The sequence below is a fragment of the Camelus dromedarius genome, chromosome 18, assembly GCF_036321535.1.
Source record: "Camelus dromedarius isolate mCamDro1 chromosome 18, mCamDro1.pat, whole genome shotgun sequence".
Classification (NCBI taxonomy): Eukaryota; Metazoa; Chordata; class Mammalia; order Artiodactyla; family Camelidae; genus Camelus; species Camelus dromedarius.
This window is the reverse complement of record NC_087453.1, coordinates 13,172,101-13,199,457: the sequence shown is the minus strand read 5'-3', so window position 1 is coordinate 13,199,457 and position 27,357 is coordinate 13,172,101. Positions and strand designations below refer to the sequence as shown.

Here is a 27,357-nt window from a genome sequence, read left to right as displayed (position 1 = left end):
GCGCTTGGCGGGAGATAGAAAAGTGCTTCTGTGAGCGCCGGCGGCGGCCGCAACCCCTGCGAACAGCGGCGGGACCTGCGGCCACGCTGACGCCTCCTAGCGCGGCCCCGAGGCCGGGAGCGGCCGGAGCAGCCCGCACTTTGACCCCGGCCCGGCTCCCGCTCCGGGCTCAGCCGGCTCGCGGGCGAGCGCGGCGCGGCCCGGGCCGGGGGGATGTCTCGGCGGACGCGCGGGTGAGCGGACCCGGGCGGCTGAGGGGCCCTCCCCACTTCCCCATCCTCAAACCCCATTCCCTCCACCTCGATCTCTGCCCCAACCCCATACTCGCCTTGGCCCCTCTGAGCGGGGCGGGGGTGGCGTCCGCAGAAAATTCAATGTTCTGGGTCGCCTGACGCGGGGGACGCGCGCGAACCCAGGGGCTCTCGGGGCCCCTCATTCGGCTCCCCGGGCCTGCTGGGCCTCGGAGTTGAGGCGGGCGGGTCTCTTGGGACCCGGGCCAAGCCCTGCATGATGTCATTTTGTCTCCCGCCTAATTGTGGGGTGGGGGTGGGACGGCGGTGTCAGCTGGAAGGGCCTTTACCGGGGAGGGAGGCGACCCATGCAGAAAGAGATTCTCCAGGTCACAGCGAGCGGGAGGCCGAAGCCTGGAAGACACTTGTTCAAGCCCTTTTGGATTCAGGTTTGCCGGTGGGCATTTCTTAACATCGTGGGAAGCACAGAGCACCCCAAACCCTCTCGCCCGACCTAGGAAGGGTGCTGGGGCGGGGAGGGACTCTTTTGTGACCCACCAGCTGGGTTCCGGGCCCCAGCTCGGTTTAGTTTCGGAGACCTGTCTTCCTGTTCCACATGACGAGTTTGGGGCAGCTGGGGTTGAAGGCGAGGGGAAGAGAGACCGCTGTGTATGAAGACCGCTCTGTCAGCACCCCTGGGGCGGAGGCAGGAACTGCGGTCTCCATTTTACTTATTCCCCCAGAGAATTAATGACAGAGTCGTGCCAGGAACCAGGTCTGTGGGCTCCAGGTCCCTGCCTTACACCTTTGCACCTGGTGCCTGAACTCGGGTTTTCAGCCAGCCTGGGAGTCACGGAGGGCAATGGGTTTCTGCCGTGTGCCCTCTGGATTCATGAGACCCAGATAATCTTAAACTCTCCATCAGGTGGTTTTTGCCTCCTCAGGCCCAGCATATAGACCTGAGAAGCTATCGTTGCTGGCTTTCCCTAGATAGAGTTCTCTCAGCGAGGAAGCATCTTATCCCAGGACAATGCTTAGGCACAGGGTGTGTCTTCCCAGGGCAGCTCCAATTCCCAGGAGTTGTTTTCTGGTCAGGCATTTGTCAAACCTTTTCCTGATTTCTGGTTCAGGAAGTATTACTCCAGGCAACAACCAAAGCCCCAGACAGCCCCTAGGTCCTCTGCCACTTCTCCCCTGGGGCTTAGTGGAGGAACCCTCCCCCTACCAGGTGAGGAACAGGTTCTGCCCCCTGGAATCCCATAACATTCAGTTTGATTTTTGACCACTTGCTGCACCAGTGCCCTACTTCCTGCTCAGCTTCTGACTCACCCCACCTGGAGCAGAGCCCAGCACATGGAAGGGCATAGAAAGGGTGTGTTGGACCTATATGTGGTTGCCACCACTGACTTAACCTCTGCTTTTCCATCTGAGATTATGAGATGAGGACTTGAAGGTGCAGGTTTGGAGCCTGGCTCTGTGGACTTGGCAAGTGGCATAACCCCCATGAGCCTCAATTTCCACATCTAGTAAATGGGGATAATGAGAATGTGTGGGAAGCAGACAGCACGCTGGTGATAGAAGAATATTATCTCACAGAATTCTCCCAGCTGTCTGGGTTGCTGTCCTCATTAAATAGAGTATTGGAGCACCAGAGAGTGTTCCCACAGAATCTGTTTCATTCTGAAGGAACATTTGCTGAACTTCTATTAGGAGCTGGGTACTGAAGAACCAAAGATAGTTTCTGTCAGAATGGAGTCTGGGGGCAGTTGATTTTTAAAACCAGCTTCCTTCTTTTATTAGTATCTTGTAGAATTTTTGCCTCCCACTTTGCGATGGTGGAGGAACCCATGAACTGGGTTGGAAATGGCAGGACAAGGCTGAATTCCAGTTCCTTCTGTGACTGTGTGTATTGCTGGGTTTAGACACCATCCGCCCCTTTCTGACTTCTAAAAAATTTACTTATATTAGCATTTGTTATCGACTAATAGGCAGCAGCTTTGCTTGGTTAGTCATTCATTCCTGTAGCCATTCATTCCCGGAACAAACATTTCTTAAGGTATTTTGGTGCCACCCCCAAAAGGTCCTACAGATTCGGAGGTGGAGCTGACCTCTGTCCATGTTGTCAAGGAGACGGGCAGTTGCAGCCTAAGGGCCTATGTTATGAGACAGGATTTCCAAGGTGCTGTGGGAGTGTAGGAGTGACTAGGAAGATGCTGAGAAGGGGACAGGAACATGGACACAGAAGGAGGACCTCTTTCTTCTTTTGGCACACGGCCTGTGCTTGCCTTCCTTGTTTGGAGATGTGTAGGCTTTTTTCACTTACAAATGCCTGACTTAGGTATGTACCTGACAGAGGTGACCTGATGGATTTGGCGAAAGTGCTTCTGTGAGCACCTGACATCCCTGAGAGTGAACAGCATGATCTCCATTTCTGTAACCACTAAACCTGATAAATAGGAAGGTTTTGGAGCAACTTGGAAAATTACTTGTTGGAAAATAAAAGCATCCAGAATTTTAAGCTTGCTTGTACTTTGATTTTTCCCTCTGTAAACTAGGCTTGTCTGTTGGCAAGGATTGAGAGGGGTTATGCAAAAATGGACATAGTTACTGAGATAATGTTTTAAAAATGTTTTTCTCAAGTAACCAATATTTCTTAAAATCCTGGTGCTTAATAATTACATACTTTTATCATCAGCTTAATCCTTAAAATATCCATGCAAGTTTAAAAAATTTTGTTACGGAAAAGAAAATATTAACTTGGTGTCTGGTACTGAATATTATAATGTTCTTGATAAAGTCTTAACTTTTTTTCTTGTAGCTTTTGAAATCATTAGGGTGTTACTGAAAATAAAAGAATAAAGAAAAAAATAGCCCATAACCCCATTTCATTAAATTTTTTTTTTAAAAGGAAGAGATGGAAATACCGACATTTTACCTACAGTAAAAGCCTGCCTCTCCAAAACCTTTGGCTGCTGCCTCCACTGTCCATCCATTGTGTAGCATCAGGTGGAGACACATGTGCGTGACCTTTAGCTTGTTCTTCCTGCAGTGAGGAGCTGGATGAGCTACACTACCAGGACACAGATTCAGATGTACCAGAGCAGAGGGACAGCAAGTGCAAGGTCAAATGGACCCACGAGGAGGTGAGTGACACTGAGGGGCACTTGTGGGGCGTGGGGGTGATGGCAGCGGAGGGGCTGGACTGCGACTGAGCCTGGGTTGTGTCTGCCTGATGCCCAAATGGTGCAATGAAGAGGAGGAGGCGGTGAAAGAAGCAGATGGGCCCTCTGGTTCTCCCTGATGCATCTCAGAGCATTCCTGGGCACTCCCAATATTGAGGACTCTTGAGGGGATGTGCCTCTCAGACCTCAGGGCCAGCAATTAATGTTGTGTCTGTTGGAAGCTGGCATGTTCTGCATCATGGACATTAATTGTGCTTCGTGTCCTTTAACTGCTAGGAGGTTTAGCAAAATCTGCAACCCTTCTTCATTATTATTTTTAAAAAAGTAATTGTATTGTGTCTGTGATACCGAGCTCTGTTCTTTAATCAAGTTTATGGAAATATAATTTATATACAATCAAATGCACCTTTTAAAAGTGAACAGTTCCAGCAGTTTTGACAAATGTATATCACCCATGTAAGCACCACCCTGATTATCCCCATAAGTTCCCTTTATGGTCCATCTTTCCCAACTCCAGGCAGTCACTGATCCAATGTCTCTTCGATTCGTTTTTCCTGTTCTTGAATGTGCTATAAATGAAATCACACAACTGTACTTTATTTTTGTCTAATAAAGCTACTTTTTTGGCTAAAGAAGTAGAACCAGAGAAAGGTTTAGAGATGTGTTCAAGATTGCCCAAGAAAGCCAGCAGTCAAGACCAGAAAGCCAGGTTCCCTGGATCCTAATACAGGGCACTTGCTATGATGACCTGCTGCCTTTGTTTCACCTCATAAACACTTCGAAAATTATTGTGGAAATTATTATGAAAATGGAACAGAGAAAACCTAAGAGAATACAAAGTATGTTCCTACAATTTCTGTTCTTTTCCCATTGATGTTATCAGAATATTAAAAAAAACTTGGAGGTGTGTGCATAGATAAGGAAGAAGGGAGGCTTATAGTTAATGGATATTGTAGGGAAATTGCCTTTTCCTCAGGCTGTAGTTATTCACATTATGTTTGAATGTATGACAGCTGTATTTTTATCTGACTTCTTTTGTTCAAGCATAATGTCGCATGATTCAGTAATTTGTTCATTTTTTATTGCTGAATATATGGATAGACCATAGTATGTTTCACTTGTTGATGAGCATTTGGGCTGTTTCCAGTTTTTTTGGCTATTGTGGATAGAGCTGTCTGTGTCTTTTTTGAGGATTATGTTTTCATTTCTCTAGAGAGGGTATTTAGGTATGCTCATGGGGTAGGTACATGTTTAGTTTTGTAGACACTGCCAGATCTTTTTCTAACTTTGTTGTACCATTTTAGACTCCTACTAGCCTTCTCTTTTTATTCTGCCTCTGTTTTCATGGATGTGTTTAGTCTTTTTCTTCTCCTTTTTTTTTCTCCTTACTGTATGAGTTGTAAAACCCTCTTAAATCAGAAAAGCTGTTTCTTCAGAGGACTGCCAAGCTAGACTTTTCTGTTCATCCCACTGTGGACCAGAGACTGTATTTCACTCTTGCAGGCTTAGAAGAACAATCAAGACGGAGTCTCTACTCCAGAGCATCCCTTTGCTTGGGATGGAGAGATAAGACCCGGCACAGGCTGTGGTCGTGCCAATGGCTGTCACGGTGCTGGCAGGATTGGCATCCTTTGTGCCCACTATGTTGTCTCTTCTGTCTTACACTAAGCCTCCCAACACGTAGGAGGCACATAAACTTGTCAAAATGCCTTTAGACGTTAAGGTTACTGTTGTCTGAGAGGTTAGGGAAGTTTCATGGGTGAGGATTTGGGAATTCAGTCAGGGAGGTATGCAAAACTATGGATAAGTCAGAATAGGAAACGGGTTGTAGGTGGAGAAAAGCAAGTAGAGGAGCCCCAGTTTGGCTGGAGGGAAATGTCCTTAAAGAGGAAGAATGGTTGGTGTAGATGGAAAGATTGATTAGGGTCTAGTCCCAGAAGACCTTGAATGTTGGGCTCAGAAGGTAGCATGGTTTGGCTGGTATTGTGGAGCCACTGAAGGTTTTTAAAGCAGTTGAGTGACGGTAGCCAGGCTTCAGGGAGCTAATCTGCTGTGGGTAGGGCGGATTTGGAGTAGAGATTTGGGGGCAGCCTGAGCCCGAGGGAGTGGGGAAGGGGGCCATGCTGGGCAGGCAACAAAAGATGGCTGTGAAGGGAACAGGACCAGGACAGTGCGGGAAGGAGGTGACAGGTGGAGGAAGCCCACGGGGTCCAGGAGGAGTTGGAGACATAACATCAAGTGTCCTCGTCAGTTGTCAGGGAGGACAGTGGTGCTGGAGGGGGACCTGGGGGACATGGGCAGAAGGCAGGGGTTGGCCTCGCCAGGTTGGGTGAGCAGCAGAGGAACGCAGGGTGTCCGGGGCTGGCTGTGTCGGTGTGGGCTGGCTCAGCTACAGGATTTATGGGAACTTTGTCCAGCTGGTGCTGGGCTGTGGCCAGGCTGCAGTTGAGGGTCTGGATTTCTGTGGTGGCCTTTTTTTCTAACTAGGAGAGAGAGAGAGAAAGAGAGAGAGAGAGAGAGAGAGAGAGAGAGTGTGTGTGTGTGTGTGTGTGTGTGTTAACACCTAACATTAAATTTACCATCATAACCATTTTTAAGTCTACAGTTCAGTAGCATAAAGTATATTGTCATTGTGCAACAGATCTCTAGAACTTTTTCATCTTGCAGTACTGAATCTCTATACCCATTAAATGCTGATTTCCCCTTCTTCTCTCCCCCTAACTCTTGGCAGCCACCTTTTTTACTTTCTGTTTCTATGATTTTGACTGCTTTAGGTTCTTTATGTGAGTGGAATCATACACTGTCCTTTTGTGCCTGGCTTATTTTGCTTAGCATAATGTCCTCAAGGTTCATCCATGTTATATTTTGTAACAGAATTTCCTTCTGTTTTAAGGCTCAATAATATTCCACTGTATAGATATACTACATTTTCTTTATATATATAAAATTAAAAAAATTAATTTGAGGAATACTTTATGAACAGTCAACTACAACGATTAAAGTACAATTCGATGAGTTTCCATGGGCGTATACCATGAAACTACCAGCATCATCACCTTAAAGAACATTTCCATTACCGCAGGCATTTCTTGCTCCCCTTTGCTGTCCATTTCTCCCTCCCCTAACCCCTGACCTCAGATACCACTGACTATCTTTTTGCCCTTATAGCTTAGTTTACATATTCTAGAAATTCCTATGCGTGGACTCATGCCATGTATGTTTTCTTTATGTCTGGTTTCTTGTCCACATCATAAGTATATTGAGATTTTGTGTTGCGTGAATCAATAGTTCATATTCAGGGGAACATTTTAACAGTTGTTTTCCCTTCTAAGTGCTCTTGATTCTGCCCATGATCCCCCATCTCCAGTGCTGAGTCACTGTCATCTCTGGCCTGGGTGCCTGTAATGGCCTTCTCTCATCCATTCTGCCCTCCTGTAGCCCCTCTTCCTGCAGCTGCCAAAGTGAGGTTCATAACAAGCACGTTGTCGGACCGTGACCACCTAGTGCTCTAACGCATTAGTGGATTTGCATGATGTAGAAGGCCGATCTAACCCTGTGTGTGGTCTGGCCCCTTCCGTCCCCTCCAAAATCCTCTTGCATCCTTCTCACTTCCTTCATGCATTCTAGCCTTCCTAGACTTCCTTAGAGCCTGTCTCTTAGTCCCCTGAATAGGCCTCACCATCGACCTCGCCATACCCCCAGCACAGGGCGGCTTTCCTTTTGTTTGCAGGAGTCTTTGACGAGCATCTGCTTCCCTCTGCGCCCATCATAAGTCGGGGCAGCTCTGTTGCAGCCTGCTGCCATGCTTAGCACATAGTAGGCGCTCACTTTGTGGCTGAATGGATGAGTGAGGCTGCTCCTTTTAGCAGCTGCTTTCTTATTATACATGTGTGAGCTGAGCCCTCTGTCTTTCTGGCTTTGGCAGGACGAGCAGCTGAGGGCCCTGGTGAGGCAATTTGGACAGCAAGACTGGAAGTTCCTGGCTAGCCACTTTCCCGTGAGTACAGCCCCTCTGTGGCACCCTCCCTGAGAATAGTGGGCCTGGGACAGACTTTCAAGGAGAAGAAAGGGGAGTTCCTTACCAACCCCACTCCCCACACCACCCGCCAGCTCCCTCAACAAAGCAGCCTTCCAGCCTTCCTAGACCCTTTTTTCCCAAACTGGAATCTGAGGCACCCTGGTACAAGCATCTCCACATGGCAGCTTCTGTGTGCCTGTGGGTCTTAGGCTCTGTGATCATGCGAGCAGATCAGTGGCTTATTTGCATTTCTTCCTGCAAGTCAGGAGTGAGTTGGTGCTCGGTTTCTCAACCGTGAGACTGAAACTGAGCGGGCTTCATGATGAGGCCCATGCAGAACTAGCTGGTGCCACCCCATCTGGCATTTAGAGCCTCCTGGTGATGTGAGTCCCCCGTCCGATCCCCCACCCCTAGCACTGCAGGCATCTACCCTGGCAGGAGCTGCTGTCTGGCTTATTTCCTGGGTCACTCAGGCAGCCTAGGGCCCAAGTCACCAGACCCTTCTGCCCAATTCCTCATCTTTCCCTCCTTCATGTGATTTGAAACCTTCAGGGAAATAACCACTCTCCCAGAAGCAGGCAAGGATCCCTGACATAGTCCGCAGGCTGGTATGGGGCAGCCCCCTTGTGGCAGGGGTGGCAGACAGTGGCTTCCCCCCAGGTCCTGAGTTTTCCTGGTCCCATCGTGCCCTCTTGTAGCAAACGGAAACCATGCTGTTCTGGCATGTGGGTGTGTAGTGTGTGATGGTGCAGGGGACAGAACAGAACCCCTCTGAGGTGTCCCCTGAGCTGCAGTCCCCAGAGCCCAGTCCAGGGTCACCATCCTAGGAGTTCTCACAGATGCCTGTTCTCTTCCCAGAACCGCACTGACCAGCAGTGCCAGTACCGGTGGCTGAGGGTCTTGAATCCAGACCTCGTCAAGGGGCCATGGACCAAAGAGGAGGACCAGAAGGTAGCTCCCGGGACAGTGCCTCAGGGTCTGAGGCTGCCCTTGGGGTTGGCTGGGTTGTCCAGTTGAACCTTGGATGTGTGACATCCCACTGGTCAGTTGGTCGGCCGTACCTCCCAGGGTGTGGTGAGGCACCGCCCAGTGAAGCTGCTGGGATGGGGGAGGGGCAGGTCCTGCTGGCCTCATAGCAGCTTTTCTCCCAAGGTCATCGAGCTGGTCAAGAAGTATGGCACGAAGCAGTGGACACTGATCGCCAAGCACCTGAAGGGCCGGCTGGGGAAGCAGTGCCGTGAGCGCTGGCACAACCACCTCAACCCTGAGGTGAAGAAGTCCTGCTGGACGGAGGAGGAGGACCGCATCATCTGCGAGGCCCACAAGGTGCTGGGCAACCGCTGGGCCGAGATCGCCAAGATGCTGCCAGGGAGGTGAGCCGCCTTCTGGGGCCAGGGCGGGCAGGTGAGGGCACCCACTGGCCTTTAGGGGGATGTTCCAAGGTCCAGTCTGAGTTCTCTGGAGTTGTTCACTTTTCACAGAAGCAAATGAATCCTTCAGATTCTTGTCTTTGGGGGCATGGGTCTCAGCTGCCGGGAGTCTGAGCAGGGTAGGGAGGGGGTCCTGGGAGCCCCCCCACTGTGCAGATTCTCATCTGGTCCCCGTTTCAGCTCTGTGTGCCATCCTCCCTCTGCTGTGGCCAGGATTGCCTGGTCATTTTTTTAAAGAGAATAGGTGTCTTTCTTCCTGCCTGTGAGATCAGGGCCAGGATCTGGATGTCTGAACCACTGCTGTTTTTTCACCCTGCTCCTCAGAGGGCCTGATCCTTCCAAGCTCTCGGCCTCTTGGGGTTCTTCAGGGAGCGTCTGGATGACTTGGCTCCATTCTTGCTGGAATCTTCCCCCAGGGTCACCTTCCAGTCTCCTGAGTTGCTTACTGCTCTCCTAACTGCTTTCCATTTTCTGGCAACTTACAGAAATTTCTCACATGCTGCTATCTTCTACCCTGCTATCTTTGTCCACGTGCATTTTTACCGTATTTTATTTTTAATCCTTTCTTTGCCATGGCAGTGCAGTCCTGAGAGGGAGCAGGATAAAATGCCAGATGGTCTTTCCCTTAGAGTCTGGAATCATCTACTTCCAAAACTCAAACCAGAATGTGTTATCCTTTGGGTGTTTCTTCTCACACTTGGGTTGGAGACTCAGCCCTCTTCCCATGTGGCCAGTCTGGCCCAGCTAATTCCACCTGCCTTGCCTTGATCCGCTGTCACCCTTGCTGACCCTTTTGGCTTTAGCTGCTCCACCCTCCTGTCTCAGACATGGTGAACTCACTTCTGAGAGCATCCCTGTGCTTCCGTCAGCCTGGACGCCTCTGCCTTGTGCCCGTCATGTAGTCAACATGCTCTCATCCTTCAGTCCTCGGTGGGGGTGTTACTTCCTCAGGGAAGGTTTCTCTGTTCTTCCCGACTGTGGTCGGTCCCTGGCCATCTCCCAGTAGTGCCCAGGCCCCTGCCAGGTCAGTGCTGTATCCTGACGGCCTGCAGTGGGAGTGATCAGAGTTATAGACCCTCCCTTTAGACTGGGATAAAGTCAAACTGTTATTTTCTGTTCATAGTTCAAGAGAAAAGCACTCTGCTCAGATCCCCAAAGAAGGCAGTGCCTTTGTGTGTTGGCACTTCTCCGCTGCTGTAGACCGCTGTGCTCTGGCACAGCTGTGCCCACCCGTGCTGCTCACTGCTCTGCTGCTCTGTCATTCCTTCTGCACTACTCTGCTTCACACTCCGGTGCCTTCCTACTGCTCTGCTATCCCGTCCTTCTGTCCTGCTATACCAGTCTGCCTCCACCTCCACACTTCTCTGCACTTCTCTACCCCTGTGCTCAACTCTGCTTCTATAGTGTTATACTGCTCTGTGCTTTATGTGACTACGTATGTTTTCTCTTTAATATTCAGCAAGTGATGGAGGATGAAGTAGTCTGCTTCTCCAGATAAACCAAGGTTTAGAGTGGACAGTAGTGGACCCTCTGCCTCTAGCTCTGCCCTCTTCGGCCATTTGTCTCCCTTAGGAGGTGATCAGGGCTTCTGTTCTAGGTCACTGAGCCTCAGGACTGGGGCTGGCAGCCAGCAGCTTGCTTATGGTTTCTACAGATGCAAAATGAGCAGGAAAGGGCATGAGAGTTCCCAGAACATGTCAGTGTTATGCTTTTTACCCTGTAGACTGAATAAAACCTTTGCTTATTTCTCAGACATGTATAGAAATGCTCAGAAAATTGTTCTGGGTTAGAAGCATGTCACACTTCATCTTACAGCTGAGAGACCTTAGAGTTCCTCAGGTTGAACCCTTATTTACGGAAGTGAGAACTCAGGGAGGCTAGTGATGTGCTTGGTGGTGCACGGGCCACCGGGCTGGGGTCAGAGCTCTCCTGTTGGCCCCTGCAGGACGGACAATGCTGTGAAGAATCACTGGAACTCCACTATCAAGAGGAAGGTGGACACCGGAGGCTTCCTGAGTGAGTCCAGAGACTGCAAGCCCCCCATGTACTTGCTGCTGGAGCTGGAAGACAAGGATGGCTGCCAGAGTGTCCCCCCCGCGGAAGGCCAGGTGAGCTGGGCTGGGCGTGGCTGGCTTGTTTTCACATATATCCGACACCATCTCATCAACACTGCTTCTCTCTTTTCACCTGTTCCACAGCTGTTCATTAGTCCTGTCACAGGATCTCTGTGTGGCCACGTGTCTCTCACGAGGGTCTCTCCCTGTGACACCCGTGCCCACGCCTGGCGCTCATATGCCCACAGGTGAAGGTTGCCAGAGGTGACATCAGATTGAGGGTTAGGTGAGGAGGTCTCAGCCTCCTCCTGTCTGCGTCTACAGCTTCCTTCCTACCTGTTGCTCTTTCCAGCCTTTTCATACTGAAAGCATGTTTGCAATTAAAAAAAGAAATCAGATTTATTGAGGTACAATTCACACACAGTAAAATTCATTATTTTGTGTACAGGTCTGAGTCATTACAGAAACAGTCATGTAACCACCACCACCATCAAGACACAGAGCATTTCCATCACCCCCCAGATTCTCATGCCTTCTCCCATCCTTAGCCCCTGGCACCCTCATCTGTTTTCTGTCTCTGTAGTTCCAGACAGTCACATAAATGAGTCATATGGTGTTAGGTTTATAATTGTCGACATCTTCCACCCCACACCCTGGAGCACACTTTTTAAAAAAACTGAAGTATAGTCGATTACAGTATAATATTATTGTCAGGTATTTATTGCTATTTTTAAACTATGTCTTATGATTCATTCTTAAGAAATGAAGGGGGGATTGAATAGCTCAGTGGTAGCATGCCTGTTTAGCATGCATGAGGTCCTGCATTCAATCCCCAGTGTGGATTGGAGATTAACGAATAAATAAATAAATAAACCTAATTGCCACCCCCACCCCCCAAAATGAAGATTTGGAGCCCATGGGTCAGTGTGAAGATATGATAGTGCTGGGTACATGGCTGGTGACAAGCTTCGTCTACACTGTTTTCCAAGGTTTTCTGTACTTGTGAACTACTGAATAATCCTTTTTAACACTACCCCTTCCCTTTCGAATGAGCTAGATAATAACTTGTTCACTGCTCCAGTTCTTTTACAGCACCCTGCTGGAGCATTATATAATGTTTTTGCCTCTATTTCCTGATTTTTCAATTTCAGAGACTATCGCTTGATTCCCAGATATGAAAGCATCTGTAGGGTGACGGTTGAGAAAGGTATAAAGTGTAAAGTAGGATGACTTCTTCCTCCCGTCTGGACTCCCCACGCATCCCCTCACCAGAGTTCACTTCTCACGGTTTCTCATGTGCTTAAGTAAGATATTTTCCAGGCTTTTACTTCTGATTGAAGAAAAAGCACCCATGCCAGAAGGAGGAAACAGTGGGCAGCAGCAAACACGGAGAAGTGGTCTTTCAGGATAGGGCAGAGTGGACAGTAGTCTCTGAAAACCCTTTCTGCTGAAAGTCATTTTCTTGACTCTTGTTCTCACCCCTCTGACACTTAGTGTCTGGAAATTTGGCCCTGCTGGGTCAGGAGGAGCCCCAGAGGGGGATCCTGAGCAAACTCTGGTCAGCCTAATGTGGGTTTCAGCTTCACCCATTCCTCTCCAGTGTCATTTTAATGGTTTTATTGTGCTGTTAATTTATTTAATTAAGGTTTTATCCGACTTTTTGTTGTTAGAAACAAAACTTTAATGATTGTCCTTGTAGCTCAGAAGATCCTTTGCTCAGTTATTTCTTGAGAAATTCTTCGAGATGGATAGATACATTCTTTAAAAATTTTAATAGACTTTTTTTTGCTAGATTTTGCTAGTTTTTTTTTTTTTTTTTTGATTGCCTGCCAGAAAATATTTGTCTCTTTTGTATCTATGGGACTACCTCATTGGTCAGGGCTTGCAATTATTAATTTTATCCTGTGCTTCAGAAGTAATACACAGTCATTGTGGGATTAGAAACTTTAACAGAATTGAACAGTGCTGAAGGCCAAGTCTGTAAATCTCAACTTCCAGAGAGAACTGATATATTATTTAATATATTTGCCAATATTTATTACCAAGGGTAATAAGTGTAAAATGAAATTATATCTTACCGTCTTATAAATTTCTTTTTCTACTTAAATCTTCCACGTTGTTATGTGCATGCAGATTTTTACACCATTCCTGAATCTGTCGTATCTTATCTTGTCATTATCACCTATTGATGAATGACTGTCACCATTTCCTTCTGTATGACTGTCACCATTTCCATCAGCATGCTGCAGTGATCATAGTTCAAATTCTTTGTACATATACCTATTTATGTGGTTAATTTTACAAGTGTGGAATGCTTGTGCTGTAGGAAAGGGAAATGTCATGGCAATAATGGCTACTAATTGGGCTGAGTGGTTTTCACATAGTCGTTGATCTGTGTAACCTCCCTGCTCAGTGTCCTCATTTTATAGGCAAGGAAACTGACCCTCATCAGACCGCTGGCCTGAGCTGGGAAATGGCAAAGCTCTGTCTGCATCTAGAGCCCGTGTCCTCTCACCTATTCCCTGGTGCCCTGCCATTAACATGGGACCCCGCTCCTGGATCTCGACCAGGCCTTTGTTAGTCACATGTACTGTTTTCAAGGGTCTGTCGGGTTAACATGTCAAGCTTGTTTCCAAGGTTCTGCCAGGAGAGCTATTGCCACAAATGATCTCTGTTTTTTTCTGTCACAAAATTAGTATCCACTCATTTTTCAAACTTTCATTTTGAAGTAATAGTAAGCATTAGGAAAAGTTGCAGGAAGAGTATTCCCATGTACACTTTATTGTCTTCACTAATTTTGAATATTTTCCAGATTTGCTTTTATCTTTCTCTATATACGTATTTTTTTAATCTGAGCTATTTGAAAGTTGGTTCCATGTATTGTACCTTTTATGCTTTAATATTTGAATGTGTTTTTTCCAAAAATAAGGACATTCACCTATGTAACCAAGGAATGTAGTTGGAATTTAGCATTGGTTCCGGACTTTTAACTAATCTGCCATCCAGATTCCATTTTTTCTGCCAACGATCCAATCCAGGATTAGACATTGTGTTCGTTGTCATATCTCTTCCATCCACTTTTATCTGGAATGGGTCGTCAGCCTTTCTTAGCCTTCCATAATCCTGATTTTTTTGAAGTATACACTAAGGCCAGTTATGTTATAAACTGTGTCTCAGTTTGGGTTCACTGGAGTTTCCTTATTATTAGATTTGGGTTGTGCATTTTTAGCTAGAATATGGCATAGTTTACATCTCTTAAGGAAAAAGCCAAGCCTTGTGCCCTGTGTCCCCCAGGGAAGTCTTGTGACCAACTGGCCCCCAGCATTCCCGGCCATGAAGGAAGAGGAGAGCAGTGAGGAGGAGGCCGCGGCAGCTGCCCCCTCCCAGGAGCAGGATCCTGTCCCCGCAGAGCTGGATGGAGTGCGGACACCAGAGCCCCTGGAGGACTTCCCCAAGCGTGAGGACCAGGAGGGCTCCCCACCAGAGACCAGCCTGCCCTACAAGTGGGTGGTGGAGGCCGCAAACCTCCTCATCCCTGCTGTGGGGTCCAGCCTCTCTGAAGCCCTGGACTTGATCGAGTCGGTAATGTTGGTCACAGCGCGTCCCAGTGGGCCCAGAGCACCCCCAGCAGGGAGTGCTTTTCTCCATAGGCAGACGTCCTTCTGCTCACTCCTTGTCTCTCTGACATGGCCGAGGCAATCCGAGTGCCTGGCCCAAAGCCTGGGCCTGGCGACACCAAGATAGTTGCCATGCAATCCCTGCCCTCGGGGAGCTTCTGACTCACCTGTACAGCACGGATGGGCTTGGAGGGCTCCCCGGCAGAAGTGGCGCTACAGAGTCCTCAAGGGTGTTTGGGAAGGGTATTTGAGACCAAAAACAGCAGAGGAGAGGGTGGTGTTTGCAGCAGCACAGATGATTGGGTGTCCCTGGTGAGGGCCCTGGGAAGTGCCAGGGTTTGGGCCTGGGGATGGAGAGGTGAGTGGGGATTACGCACTCTACCTGCTGCTCTATCTGCGTACCTTGGGGGCTGCTCCAGCTGTGGGTTGTGCCCTTTGGGGAAAAGTACCCTGATGGAGGTTGCACCTCTGGGTATGACCACCCAGCTCTGTCAGCCAGCCCTGTGATGTGGAGTGGGTTTCAGGAAGTGGTGAGCAAGAAGCCAGCATGGAGGGCAGTGAGGTTCAGTGGGCGGTGTCCACACTCGCCTTCCCACTTGTGCTTCTCCTGACTGGCTGAGAATAATGACACTGTTTATTGAACATCTGCTAAATGCCAGGCTGTGGCTTAACGTATCCCACATGGTATCCTGTGAGGGGTGTCCTTTCTGTGTTTTGTAGATGAGACTGGGGCTCAGAGAGATCAAGTAGTGTACCCAGGGTCACAGAGTGAGTAAGGTACAGTGGTCTTAACTAACCGTCGTGCTGTGCTCCACTGTCCTGCCCAGTGAGGGGCTGGATGGTAGAGTCGGTCTCGGGAGGGCCTCTGCTCAGATCCTCTGGCTCTGGGTCTCACCTCTTGTCCCTGGTGGCTGGGACTATGGTGTCCCCTCCATTCCATGGGATGCCAGGGTGGTGATGTGTTCCTCAACCTGTTCAGCAAGTAGCCCCAAGGCCACCATGGGCTGTCCTTCCTTTGGGCTCTGGTGGGAGGGTTGAGGTGAGAGTGGGCCCACTCTGTGTCCCGCACTTCATTGTTGCCTCCCTCCATCCTCAGACTGTTCTCTGGAGCACTCTCTGGCTGCCAGGCCCAGTGCTTCTTTAGTAATAGTAGTATCTAACTTCTGAGTGCCTGCCACATGCCAGGCTTATTACTTGGTACCTCTCTGTATGCTCTCAGTCCTTTAACAGCCTGTGAAGTGGGTGGTGGACTCATCTCAAGCTCAGAGCATCACACAGCCGGTGAGTGCCGGGGCCAGGAGTCAGGCCCTGCTGTCTGGGTCTAAGCTCTGGTTCTCTTGACAGTGACCTTCAGTAGCTGACAGGAAATTCCAGTATTTGCAGAAACGCTGCCGACTGCCTTTCCAGCAGGCAGTCCTTGTCACATGTGCTCTGGTCTGTTAGATGCCATCAATTTTGGGGCCTTTTCGATGTCAGGGTTGGCTTCTGGAAGGTGGGCCTGGATTCAGCACTGCTGAGCTGGCCTTCACCCTTAGGAATTGACTTGCCAGGTTTCTGGGAGCCCCAAGGACCAAAAATCACCACTAGGAACTGGGTCTATTCAGGGGACCAAAGTGGAAACTTCCATCTCCAGAAGCCCTTTGACTGGGTTGTAATTTACTGGGCAAAGGCAGAAAGACCTGGGCGCCTCTCAGAATTGCTCTTAGAAGCTTAGTGCCCTCGGACTGATCACACCTCCTCTGGTCTGGCTCCCTCAGTGTGAGAGGGGACAGCAGTGCTTCTCTGGCAGGGTGACTAGGGGGCTGGAAACAATTCAGGTGAAGCACCCAAAGAGGCACCATGATTGACAGGGTTGTGGAGCACAGAGGGGCCTCCTCTCTGGGAGCATGGCTGGCAAATGAAGGCCCATGACTTCTACTTCCAGCTCTCTTTTAAGGAAGTAGCTATAAATGCAGGAGATTCATGTCCAAGATGTTTATAAAGATGTTTTCTTCCTTTTTCTTTAATGGAGGTACTGGGGATTGAACCCAGCACCTCGTACATGCTAAGCATGCACTCTACCACTGAGCTATTACCTACCCCCTAAAGATACTATTTTTAATTTTTGAGAATTAGTGGGGGAAACCTAGTGTCCTACAGAAGGGGAATAATTAAGTAACATATTCAAATGAAGGAATATTTTGCAGCCATGACAATTATTATAAGTGACTTTTTTCCACTATAACAACAACTAATATTTAATGATAGTAAACATTAAACTCATGGATAATAGAAGGAGGTACTATCGTTATTCTAGCTTTAGAGAAATTTTAAATGGAAAAAGAAATGATACAGAAATGATTTGCACTAAAGTTAAAAACATTGAAAATATTAAATATTTAGAGACGTGGTAATTTTTAAAGATATGCATTAGGATGGTAAATAACCAAATTCAGGTAGTGGTTTTCTGTGTGCGGGAGACGATGTATCAAGTGGACCTGGAGCTTTAGTGATAAGGTTTTATTTCTCATGCTTACTGGTGGGTATCCAAATATTCTCTGTATTTTTCTTTGTACTTTTTGTATGTCCTAAAAATAGACAGAACAGTTTTGTAAAGAACAGTAAGAGGCCATGCGCACAATATGACTTCAGTTAGGTTTACAAATAGAGACACACAGACTTAGAAGAATCCTTGGAAAGCCAGGACAGTATTAACGATGATCATTCCTGGGCTATGGGATCACAGTTGATGTTCGTGTGTTTTCCTTTAATGAATGAGTCCTGTCATATGGACTGGTAGAAAAGCAGAGTCATGGCAGTTATTCCTAACCCCCATCTCTGGGCAGGACCCTGATGCCTGGTGTGACCTGAGTAAATTTGACCTACCTGAGGAGCCGTCTGCAGAAGGCAGCATCACCAACAGCCCAGTGCAGTCACAACCATCCCAGGTGCAGCAGGAGCTGCAGGCCCCACCGCCCGGCCAGCCTGCCGCTCCAGTGCCCAGCGTGACCGAGTACCGACTGGACGGCCACACCATCTCAGACCTGAGCCGGAGCAGCCGGGGCGAGCTGATCCCCATCTCCCCTAGCACTGAAGTAGGGGGCTCCGGCATTGGCACACCACCCTCAGTGCTCAAGAGGCAGAAGAAGCGGCGTGTTGCCTTGTCCCCCGTCACTGAGAACGGCGCCAGCCTGTCCTTCCTGGACTCCTGCAACAGCCTTACCCCGAAGAGCACGCCCGTCAAGACCCTGCCTTTCTCGCCCTCCCAGGTGTGTGGACCCCACCCCACCTGCTCTCTGGGCACAGATGACAGCCCCCAAGTGCTCGGTACTGTCCGTTCATTGAGTGTCTGCTGTGCACGAGGCCCTGTCCCAAGTGCTGTGGATGCTGGTGAGCAAAACCAGGCCTGACTCTGCCCTCATGAAGCTTATGCACTGATAGGAAGACCAGTTAATTTAAAAATGACCCAAATGTGATAAATGGAGTGAAGGAGAAGGCTCGTGGTACTTCAGGTGCGTCACCTTGATGGACTTGCTCAGTGGATCCCTGCTGATCTGCCCTGGCCTTTGCTCTCTGGCACCTGCGGGTGGGGAGCTCCTAGGTCAGGGTGGACCTCTGTCAGAGAGCAGCCATGTCAGGGGAAGGTCTCAAGGATCTTGCCCCATCCCCACCCCCACAGGTCATCACTTTGTCTTGTTTCCTTTGTCTTCCTGGCAGTTTCTGAACTTTTGGAACAAACAGGACACACTGGAGCTGGAGAGCCCCTCGCTGACATCTACCCCCGTGTGCAGCCAGAAGGTGGTGGTCACCACGCCGCTGCACCGGGACAAGACGCCCCTGCACCAGAAACACGCTGCGTGAGTGCTGTACCCCCTGCCCCGCCTGCACTGGGCCTGCCCCTCCCCCAGCAGTGGCCAGTCTGGCGGGGACAGGATCTCTGGGGAGGGGCACCTTGGAAGAACACCCAAGGCTCTGTTTCAAGAAGGTAGCCTCCTTCTGGTCACCACACCTCTTCCCTTTTTTTCCGTGGAGTCTGGTGCTTCACCTTGGTTCTAACTCTTTTATTTTTTAATTGGATGGTTTTCTAACCTCAGAAGTGGAGAGTCCACATTGCCATGAAAAATTTAATCTCTGCATCTTGTATGAGGTTCAAGTGCAGATCCACTGTGATTGAGTAGCCCGACATGAAGGACGAAAGGGCCCCCGGTTCTCTCCGTCTCTCTGGTGCTTGGTCAGGAGGGACAGCTGTGTCCCTGCCTTTGAGCTTATACAGCACAGTGTGTCACCTTCAAGCCTGTAGGGTTGCTTACCTGCATGCTTCTGTGGGGGTGCTTTCATGTTAAGTTTACTTCCTTGTGTCATCATGAGTCTTCAATTCGAGGTAGAGAGAGTTGCTTAACTGGCCTTCTGCTTATTAATTACATTTGCTGGGGGAGAAGCATTGCTATTTGTATTTCACGAGTTAAGCTGTAATTCAGGAATCAGTTCAGGAATCTTACCTCTTGTAATGATACATGGTTTTAGGAAAGATGTATGAATCCCTTGGTCAGAAATCAGTCTCTCAATGGTTGATCTAAAATTTAACATAGATAGGTTTCATACAAAATGATTCTCCTTTCAAGCTGAAATCTTGGACTTCAAATCAAAGCTCTTAAACCTATCCTGGAACCGAAAAAAAAAAAAATTGATACTTGAATACGTTTCATGAGAAATGATTCTCTATTCAAGCCAAAATCCTAGACTTTAAGCTCTTAAAGAGATGGCTGAGACCACGAAAGGAGTCAATACTTCTCTTTCTTTTACCTTCTCATCTGTGTTCCTAATGCGCTGCTGCCGGCTCAGATGTCTCTGTTTTCTTCCACACAAAGAAGCATTTCCAGTGCTCTTTCTTCGTCTGTAGATCCCCATTTCCCTCTGGCAGTATGTATGTTCCTTCTGTCTGAAGATCATCCTTTAATGTTTTAGTGTGGGCCTGAAGGTCATGAGTTCTTCCATGAGTTCTTTTGTGTGTCTGAAAAGTTACCTTAATTTTTGTGAGAGACTTTTGCTGGGTATAGAACTCTAGTTTGGCAGTTTTCTTTCAGTGCTTTAAAGATGTTGCTCTCCTGCCTTGGGGCTCTTGTACTGTTTTATCATCAGTGTTGAACAATTTGATTATGATGTGCTATGATACATTTTTCTTTGTTTCTTATCCTTGGTGTTCACAGAACTGCTTGGATCTGTGGTTTATAATTTTCATGAAATTCAGAAACATTTCAGCCATTATTTCTTTGAATAACTTGTCTGGGCCCTCCACCCTGGGTCCTCTTCAGAGGCTCCACAGTTACACACATTAGGCCACTTGAAGTTGGTCCCACAGCTTACTGATGTTATGCTTATTTTAATTGTTCATTCTTTTTTCCTCTCTATTTCATTTTGGGTAGTTTCTGTTGCTTTGCTTCAAGTATACTGAGCATTTTTCCTTGAGCATATCTAATCTTCCAGTAACCCCATTTCAGGCATTGTTTTCCATCCCTAGAAGTTCAAGTGGATCTATTAAAAGAGCATCCCTGTCTCAAACTTTTCAAACATACGAAATACAACACAGTGGATTGTCTCCTGACTCGCCCACCTGCTGAGTCAGTCCTCTGGCTTACACAGTGACGTTTTTCTCATCTCCATGCAATCTTGTATGTTCCCTTACCGAGTTGGCCTCCCTTAGTTTTTCAATGTTTGTCCTCAGTTCTTACTGACGCTGTGAATTAGAGACGTTTTGGGCGTTTTTCTCACGTTCACGGCAGAAGCTCCGTGTCCCACAGAGATGTTGGATCCCAAGGCTCAGTTCATCCCTTTGAACTGTGGTTCGAACTGTGAGCTGCTCACTTCTGACCAGCGCTAACCTGTCTTTGCTCATCCTTACAGAGGGGACCCCTGTGTCCTGTGTGGGAGATAAGGATTTGGGAAGAGGTTGTGGATCCCTGTGTAATCTCTCAGGCCCCAGGAAGGAAAGAAAGAATGGTCTGCACTTGTCCTAGCTTTTTATCTCCCATGGGGTGGACAGCAGGCTGAGCAAGTGGCTGGAGTGACGGCCCCAGGCAGCAGGTCCAGTTATTGGCCGCTGCACCCAAGCTCCTGGCTACCTGAGGCCTTTCCTGGGTTTCTCTCTGCCAAAGCTTTCCTTCCACATTTCTGCCCCCACTGTGATCATTTTGAGGAGACTTGGGAAAAGGGTAAGTTAAGCACGTGGTTTGGCCTGACTGTCTCGCTGCACGAGAGAGGTTTGGGAGGGGCGTGGTCTTCTGGATTCCCATCTCCCTCCCCTGCCCCTCTCCCCGGGCCTGAAGTATGGCCACAGGCTGGCCTTGTTTTCTGGGAAATCCTGGTAACAGCAGCATTCTTAGCCGTTCTTCCACCTGCTTGGGTCTCTTGGACCCTCTCTGACTCTTACTGAGGATGGCCCTTCCTCTCAGCCCCTTGGTAACTCCCCTTGCGGGTGGGGAGGTGGGTAGGTTGGGGGGAGTGCAATGGGAAGAGAGTGTGCCGGGGGTTGCCTCCCTGCTGCTAAGGCCAAAGGTCAGGCGGAGGGCGTGGGAGTCCCAGGCAGCCTGGAGCAGAGTGGCTGGTGTCTGCCCCCAGCCCCGTCACTCAGCTGCCTCCTCTGTCCCTGGCAGGTTTGTTACCCCAGATCAGAAGTACTCCATGGACAACACTCCCCACACACCCACCCCGTTCAAGAATGCCCTGGAGAAGTATGGACCACTAAAGCCCCTGGTAAGTGCTGTGGCCAGGCCGGTCATCCAGCTGTTCACAGCTCACAGGGCCCAGTCCCTCTGAGAGCCTGTGGGATTCTCCCAGCCACCCTGAGAAGTTGCAGATATCCTAGTTTTATAAACAGAGACCCCGAGGCTAAGTTACCAGTTCATCAGACATTTCCTGAGCACCTACAATGTGCCAGGCAGTGCCGGCTGGTGCTGGAGACACAATGGCATCCTGGTGAAGCTTGGAGTTTGGGATGGTGGAGGCCAACATTAAGAATGTGAATGCTCATAAATGACTACTCAGCACATCTTTATGGTGGGCAGAACACGGGCAGGTGTTTGGATGGAGAACTTGCTGGGGCTGATTTCAGGAAGTTGCGAATTGCTTTTCAAACCTAAGCCTTTTGACTGACTGCAAAACACAGGAAAGCATTCATGGGTGGGCTGGAGATTCCAGCCGGTTGGAGGGGGGTGCCTCCTGGGGTTCTTCCTCAGCAGTGTGCACACCACCCTTCTCCCCCGAACTCTTCCCAGTTCACGAGACAGTCTTGCTTTCCCCAGTGGAAGGAGGGCTGGCAGCCTGGGTTTTCTAAGACAGGCAGTGTCTTAGAAACCAACCAGAGGTGGGAGAAAGGCAGGTCGTAGAGAAGCATTCGGCCTGTGGACAAAGCCCGCAACAAGCTCCCCTGCTCACTGCATGGGGTCCAGACGGCGGGATGTGCGCTCCCCATCCTGTGATGGAGCTGGCTGAGTTGCAGAGGTTGCAGGCCAGGCACTAGTCAGCATTGCCCTTTCCTGTCCAGAGTGGGGTTCAGCTCCCAGATACTAAGATGTCTGTATGCTCTCCAGGCAGGTCTGAGAGGGAGAATCTGCCCTTAGTAGTGTGGTTAAAGTACGTGGGGGCTTTTAGAGTGACTCCTCAGGTGTCAGTGTGCCCTGCACCTTCTGCTCCGTAGCTCTCCCTCCCCTAGTCTCTGCCACTGAGGGAGAGAAAGGGAAATGGAATCAGTATCCCTGTTAGTGCGGGACAAAAGGGTGTAGGGTTTGAGTGTGTCCAGGTTCTAACCTCACAGCTGTGTGGCCTTGGGCTGGGCTCTCGCTCTCTCTGAACCTCCGTTACTACCCTGTGGAAGAGACAGCTATTGCCCGGGGCTGTGTGAGGGTTGCTGTGGTGAGGTGGGGATGCTCCTGGCCCACTTAGCCCTCAGTGAGTTGAGGTCAGTGCTTGTTCCAGGCAGGATGGTTAATGGATAATGTGTGTGAGGCCAGCGTCCTGGCACCAGGCCTCCTTCCTGCATTGCTTGGGGCAGGCTGAGGTGTGGCCAAGTCTGCCCGCTGCTCCTAAGGCCTGGGTGCAGAGCCTCACACTGGCTATCCCTATCCCTGCCCGTAGCCCCAGACCCCGCACCTGGAGGAGGACTTGAAGGAGGTGCTGCGCTCGGAGGCCGGCATTGAGCTCATCATTGAGGACGAAGTGAGGCCCGAGAAGCAGAAGAGGAAGCCTGGGGTGAGTGGCTGGCAGAGTGGGGAGCCCTTTGCTGCCAGCCTGGGAGGCCTGGGCAGGGGAAGGTGGAGCCATGAGGGCAGGCAAGTGACAGTGAGGCTGGGAATGGGTCCTGGGACAGCTAATAAATGGAAGGCACAGGGGGAAGTGGAGCTACAGCCCCCAGAGTAGTTATCCTTGAAACCAACCAAGCTAAGACCTTGGTGCTTGGGATGCTCCCATCTTCCCCTTTGAACTGGTGCCTTAGTTGTTGGGCATTGTGTGGACCCCTCTGAAGTGGACTCTGGACTGGGGCAGGATGGATAGAGCAGGACTGAGAGGTGGTCTCCCTCCTGGAGTTCAGTGAGTGGAGACAGCAGACAAACACCCTAGTGACTCAATACATAGAGCATCAAGGGGGTAGAATGGGCACAAAGGATTTCACGGGAAACCCTTCAGATGGAGCTGGCCAGGACAGTGGGTTCAGGTGAGGTGAGGAGCTGGCCGGGACAGTACTCAGTGACACTAGGGCGCAGAGGGCAGGGCAGGGCCATACTGGGCAAGCCTTCCCACTGCCCCGTGTGTGTTGTTTCCTGACAGCAGACAGCTATGTGTCCCCTTTGTCTTTGTGCTCCTTTCTTCCCAGACACTCTCCTCCAGGGAGAAGGGAAGGTGGGAATGTGCCAGGGTGATGGGCAAGTGGGGAAGATGGGCAGTCAGGCTGAGAGGGACCTGCTGGGCTGGGCCCGTGGGCGTGTAGGTAGAGTGTAATCAGGACCCTCCCTGGCCTGTGTCGGAAGATGGTTCTGAGCCATGATAGCACCTGTTGGGGGAACACTGCTGGGTTGGGGGATGACTGTTAGTCCCAGAGCCCCTCCCTGGTGTTGGAGCTGACCTCTGACCTACTCATATGAGGTGCCAGGGTGGGGTTGGGCATTCCTGTAACAGCCTGTGTCCCGTGGGGTTTTAGGTTTCCATATCCCTCACCTGCAGGTGGATGTTTTAGTTGTAACTTGGCTGTTGGGGAGTATATTTAGTGTGGTAGAAACTTGGGGCTGTGCTTGGTCCCTTTGGGGATGAGGTTGGGTGGAGGATGGCACTGTCCTCGCTCCTTGTTGTAGCACCTGGCAGGACAGTCTGCCTTGGGTGCAGAGGTGCAGGGTCTGCAGTGGGGCCAAAGTGTCCTGGTCCCTCACTCCTCCCGCAGAAAATCCTTGCCAGCCAGGCCTGCTCAAGGGCTGGCCTGTGCCAAGGCCTGGTTCTGTGACTAGAGCGGCTGGGGCTGGCGTCCTCAGGCGCTGTTGGTGACCCAAGGAACCCCAACGCCTGTTCTGACCACACACTTCTTCCCAGCTACGGCGGAGCCCCATCAAGAAAGTCCGCAAGTCCCTGGCTCTTGATATTGTGGACGAGGATGTGAAGCTGATGATGTCCACGTTACCTAAGGCTCTGTCCTTGGTAAGAGGTCTGGGAGAGAAGCCGTCCTGTCAGGCCACCCTCTATTCCCCCAGCTGCTGGGAGGATGGAGTCTCCCTCGGGGCCCTCTGCCTCCAGAGCCATTCAGCCATGGGGAGGACCCTGGAGGTAGAGTTGCCTGGTGGTTCTCGGGCTGAGCTTCCACGTACCAGACTCAGCAGGGAGGGCAGGTGGGGAAGATGGAGCTGGGCACTCACCCCTGGCTTCAATCCAGGCAGCCCTGCCTGTGTCTTTCACAGAAAGGTTTATTTGGCAAGAGTTGCATTGCTAGAACACTTTGACCACTGTCGTTCTGGGTCCCAGCACCTTCCTTGCAGTCTGCTTGTGGGGGTGACCCTAGAGAGGGTCAGTGATGTGCTTCAGGGCACAGCCAGGTAATTGGGGCACCTCATCCCTGGCATGGGTGCTGCCCAGTTCCCTGGCCGACCTCAGGAAGGGGGCTGCTGTCTATGCAGAGCCTGGGCCCCAGAAACCACATGCTGTTGATCCTTGTATCTGACAGCAGGGTAAACCCATCTTTCGCTGGCACCTATCAGAGGCCGTGAGGGCACCTGAGGGGATTGTGTGACCAGAGCCTGCAAATATGATGGCTGCTCTCACAGTCCTTGCAGAGAAATCTCTCTCTAGCCAGGGATCCCCGCCAGGCTGGGGACTCAGTGCCCTCCAGCCAGACCTGCAGCCAGTATCGCCTCGGGCAAATAAAATAATTAGCAGAAAGAAAAAAGTTATAGCAAGTGGTTAAGAGCACAGGATGTGGAGTAGGGGACCTGGGGTTGAGTCCTGACACTGGTACCTGGTCTCTGGGATCTCTTAGGTCTCCCTGAGCCTTGAGTTCTTTCCTGTAATAAGGCCCAGCAGCCTGTTAGGGAGGGTAAAGGCTGAGCAGAGCCTGGAGGCTGGACAGGCCTGGGGGCGCTTTGTGCAGATCCCTGAGGATGCTGGTGGATGCAGGCACCTCGGCGTGCTCGTGGATGTTTCTGGTCTCAGGAGAAGCTGGAGTATCCTTGTCTCCACCTGGGATGGGGAGGAACCAGTTTCATGTAAAGGGAACCAGCATTATTGGGTATTTACTAGGTGGTAGGCTCTGAAACAGGCACTTTATAGCTATTTAATCTTTAAACGAATTCCCACCTGGAAGGGGAAACAGACTTAGTGAAGTTAATGTCTTGCCCATGATGTCACCAGCCAAGAGGTGGTGGGAAGTACCTACAATTTTGTTTTCTCATTCCCACAAAGAGCTTGTGGCAAAATGGTGAGCTTTTGACTTGGTTTTGGTTTCAGCCGACGAACATCCCACCAGGCTCCTCTGGCCTCACCCCATCAGGCAGCAGAGAGGACAGCAGCTTGCTCAATGAGGGCTTCCTGCAGGCCAAGTCCGAGAAGCTGGTGGCCCAGAAGCCCCGAGGCCACTTTCCAACTCCTGCCCCTGTGAGTGCATCTCCCTGGGGGATCTTCTCTGCTTGCACCCTTCCTACCTCAGGGCCTTTGCACAGGCTTTGCCTCGCCTGATGCTCTTCCGTGGCTCTGCTGCCTGATTAACTTGGGCTTCAGATCTCAGTCCAGATGCCACTTCCTCGGGGAACCTGTGTACTGGAGGACCCCCACACAAGCCCCTCCTTCAAGGCGTGGTCTCACTTGTAATTAAGTCTTTGTCTCTGTGACTTCTGTCCTCGAAGGCAGGGGCTGCCCTGCCTGCTCCTCTCAGCATCTGCAGGTGTCAACCCCTCTCTGCTCCTCAGCAGCCTGGGTGTCTGTAGCTTTTCCTTATATGGAGGCTAGTGCCGCATGGTGGGGAGGGGGGAGGCTTGTGTCCTGGTCTAGCCTCCTTGCTCTACATCTGAGGACTCCCAGACACAGGAGTGGCTTCCCCAGGTCCACCAGAAAGGTACAGTAAAGCACAAAAAGACTTGTGGCTTCTAGAGGGAGGGAGAGTCATAGAAATGTCCCCACCCCTTCCTGGCCAGGGTCACTGGGCTTCCCTGGGAGCATGCTGCCTCTGCCTGGATGGTAACCCTCTTGCCTCCTCCCAGATGACCAGCGCCTGGAAGACAGTGGCCTGCGGGGGGACCAGGGACCAACTCTTCATGCAGGAGAAAGCCCGGCAGCTCTTGGGCCACTTGAAGCCCAGCCACACTTCTCGTACCCTCATCTTGTCCTAGGTGCTTGGCAGTCACGAGCCTGTTCTCATGTTTACAGGGGGCTGGGGGAGACCGAGGCTGGGCTGTGAATTTGAGAATTGCACTCAAATGACTGCCTGCAGGGAACCTTCTGCCGCCAGCCCCTCCCCAGACTGCTCAGGTGGAGACAGAGCAGGGCCACCCACTGTCTTGTCTCCAATACCACCTGCAGCTGCGGGTGGTTCCTGGTGCTAATAGAACAAAGTCCCACCCCTGAGCCGACCCAGTCCTCTCCCCAGTGCCACAGGGAGCCCAGTTAGCTTCTCTCAAGCCCATCAGGCCTGGCCTCATCTCAGACCCCTACTTAGGACAGGGGTCTTGGCCAGCTTGCTCCTTCCTTCAACCTGTTGGTACATTTTCTTGAAAGAATAAAATTGCCTTTCTCCTGTGCTCTGGACCCCACCTTCCTCCTGGGCCCTGCTCATGGTTCCCTGGTGACTGTGCATCCCCGGTGACTCTTTAGGGCACCAGTCCTCAGAGGGCAGCCTTGTCTGCACAGCCCAGGCCTGGCTCTGGACTCTGCTGCCCCTAGGGTCCCACTGTGCTGGAGGCAGGTTTTTCTGCACCCAATGGGTGTCTCTCAAAGCTCAGGACTCTTGGCTCTTAGGTGGGGTCAGGGGCAAGGTGTATCAGTGACTGGCCCTTGCTGAGGATGGCTGACCTGGCCTGCAATGAGCTTCGCCCCCAGATCAGACTGGTAAACAAGGTGTGACCAGCAGCTGGGCAGAACCTTCTGGCCACAGTGGCCCCAAATTCCCAAGGCCATGGCAGCAGTTGCAGACTGGGTTCTTACCCACCCTGGTTATGGCCCAGTGCACAAACTGTGGCACTTGGCTGGTAGCTGGGAAGAGTCCCTGGGAATTGAAGAGGAGCAGGTGCCAGATCTGAGAAGGTCTAAATCAGGGAGTGATGTTTTCAGCAGTAGGGTCCATGGGCCAGGGCACGTGGCCATCCCAGGGGCCTGAGGTCTTGTT

At 50.5% G+C, this 27,357-nt stretch overlaps 1 protein-coding gene across 2 annotated transcripts; it reads left to right on the top strand.

Annotated features, from left to right (window-relative positions):
- Window positions 1-26,773, top strand: MYBL2 (MYB proto-oncogene like 2). 2 transcript variants are annotated; one of them, XM_031433773.2, is made up of 14 exons: window positions 1-233; window positions 3,280-3,373; window positions 7,338-7,409; window positions 8,289-8,381; window positions 8,583-8,803; window positions 10,806-10,968; window positions 14,209-14,496; window positions 17,357-17,779; window positions 18,228-18,367; window positions 21,161-21,260; window positions 22,641-22,754; window positions 24,084-24,188; window positions 25,488-25,634; window positions 26,237-26,773. In XM_031433773.2, exons 1-14 carry the CDS (start codon window positions 214-216, stop codon window positions 26,363-26,365), a joined length of 2,109 nt encoding a protein of 702 aa, XP_031289633.1. In that variant the 5' UTR covers window positions 1-213; the 3' UTR covers window positions 26,366-26,773. The 2 variants fall into 2 exon arrangements, with proteins under 2 accessions (XP_031289633.1, XP_031289632.1); XM_031433772.2 differs by lacking the exon at window positions 1-233 and adding an exon at window positions 584-687.
- The last annotated feature ends 584 nt before the right edge of the window (window positions 26,774-27,357 follow it).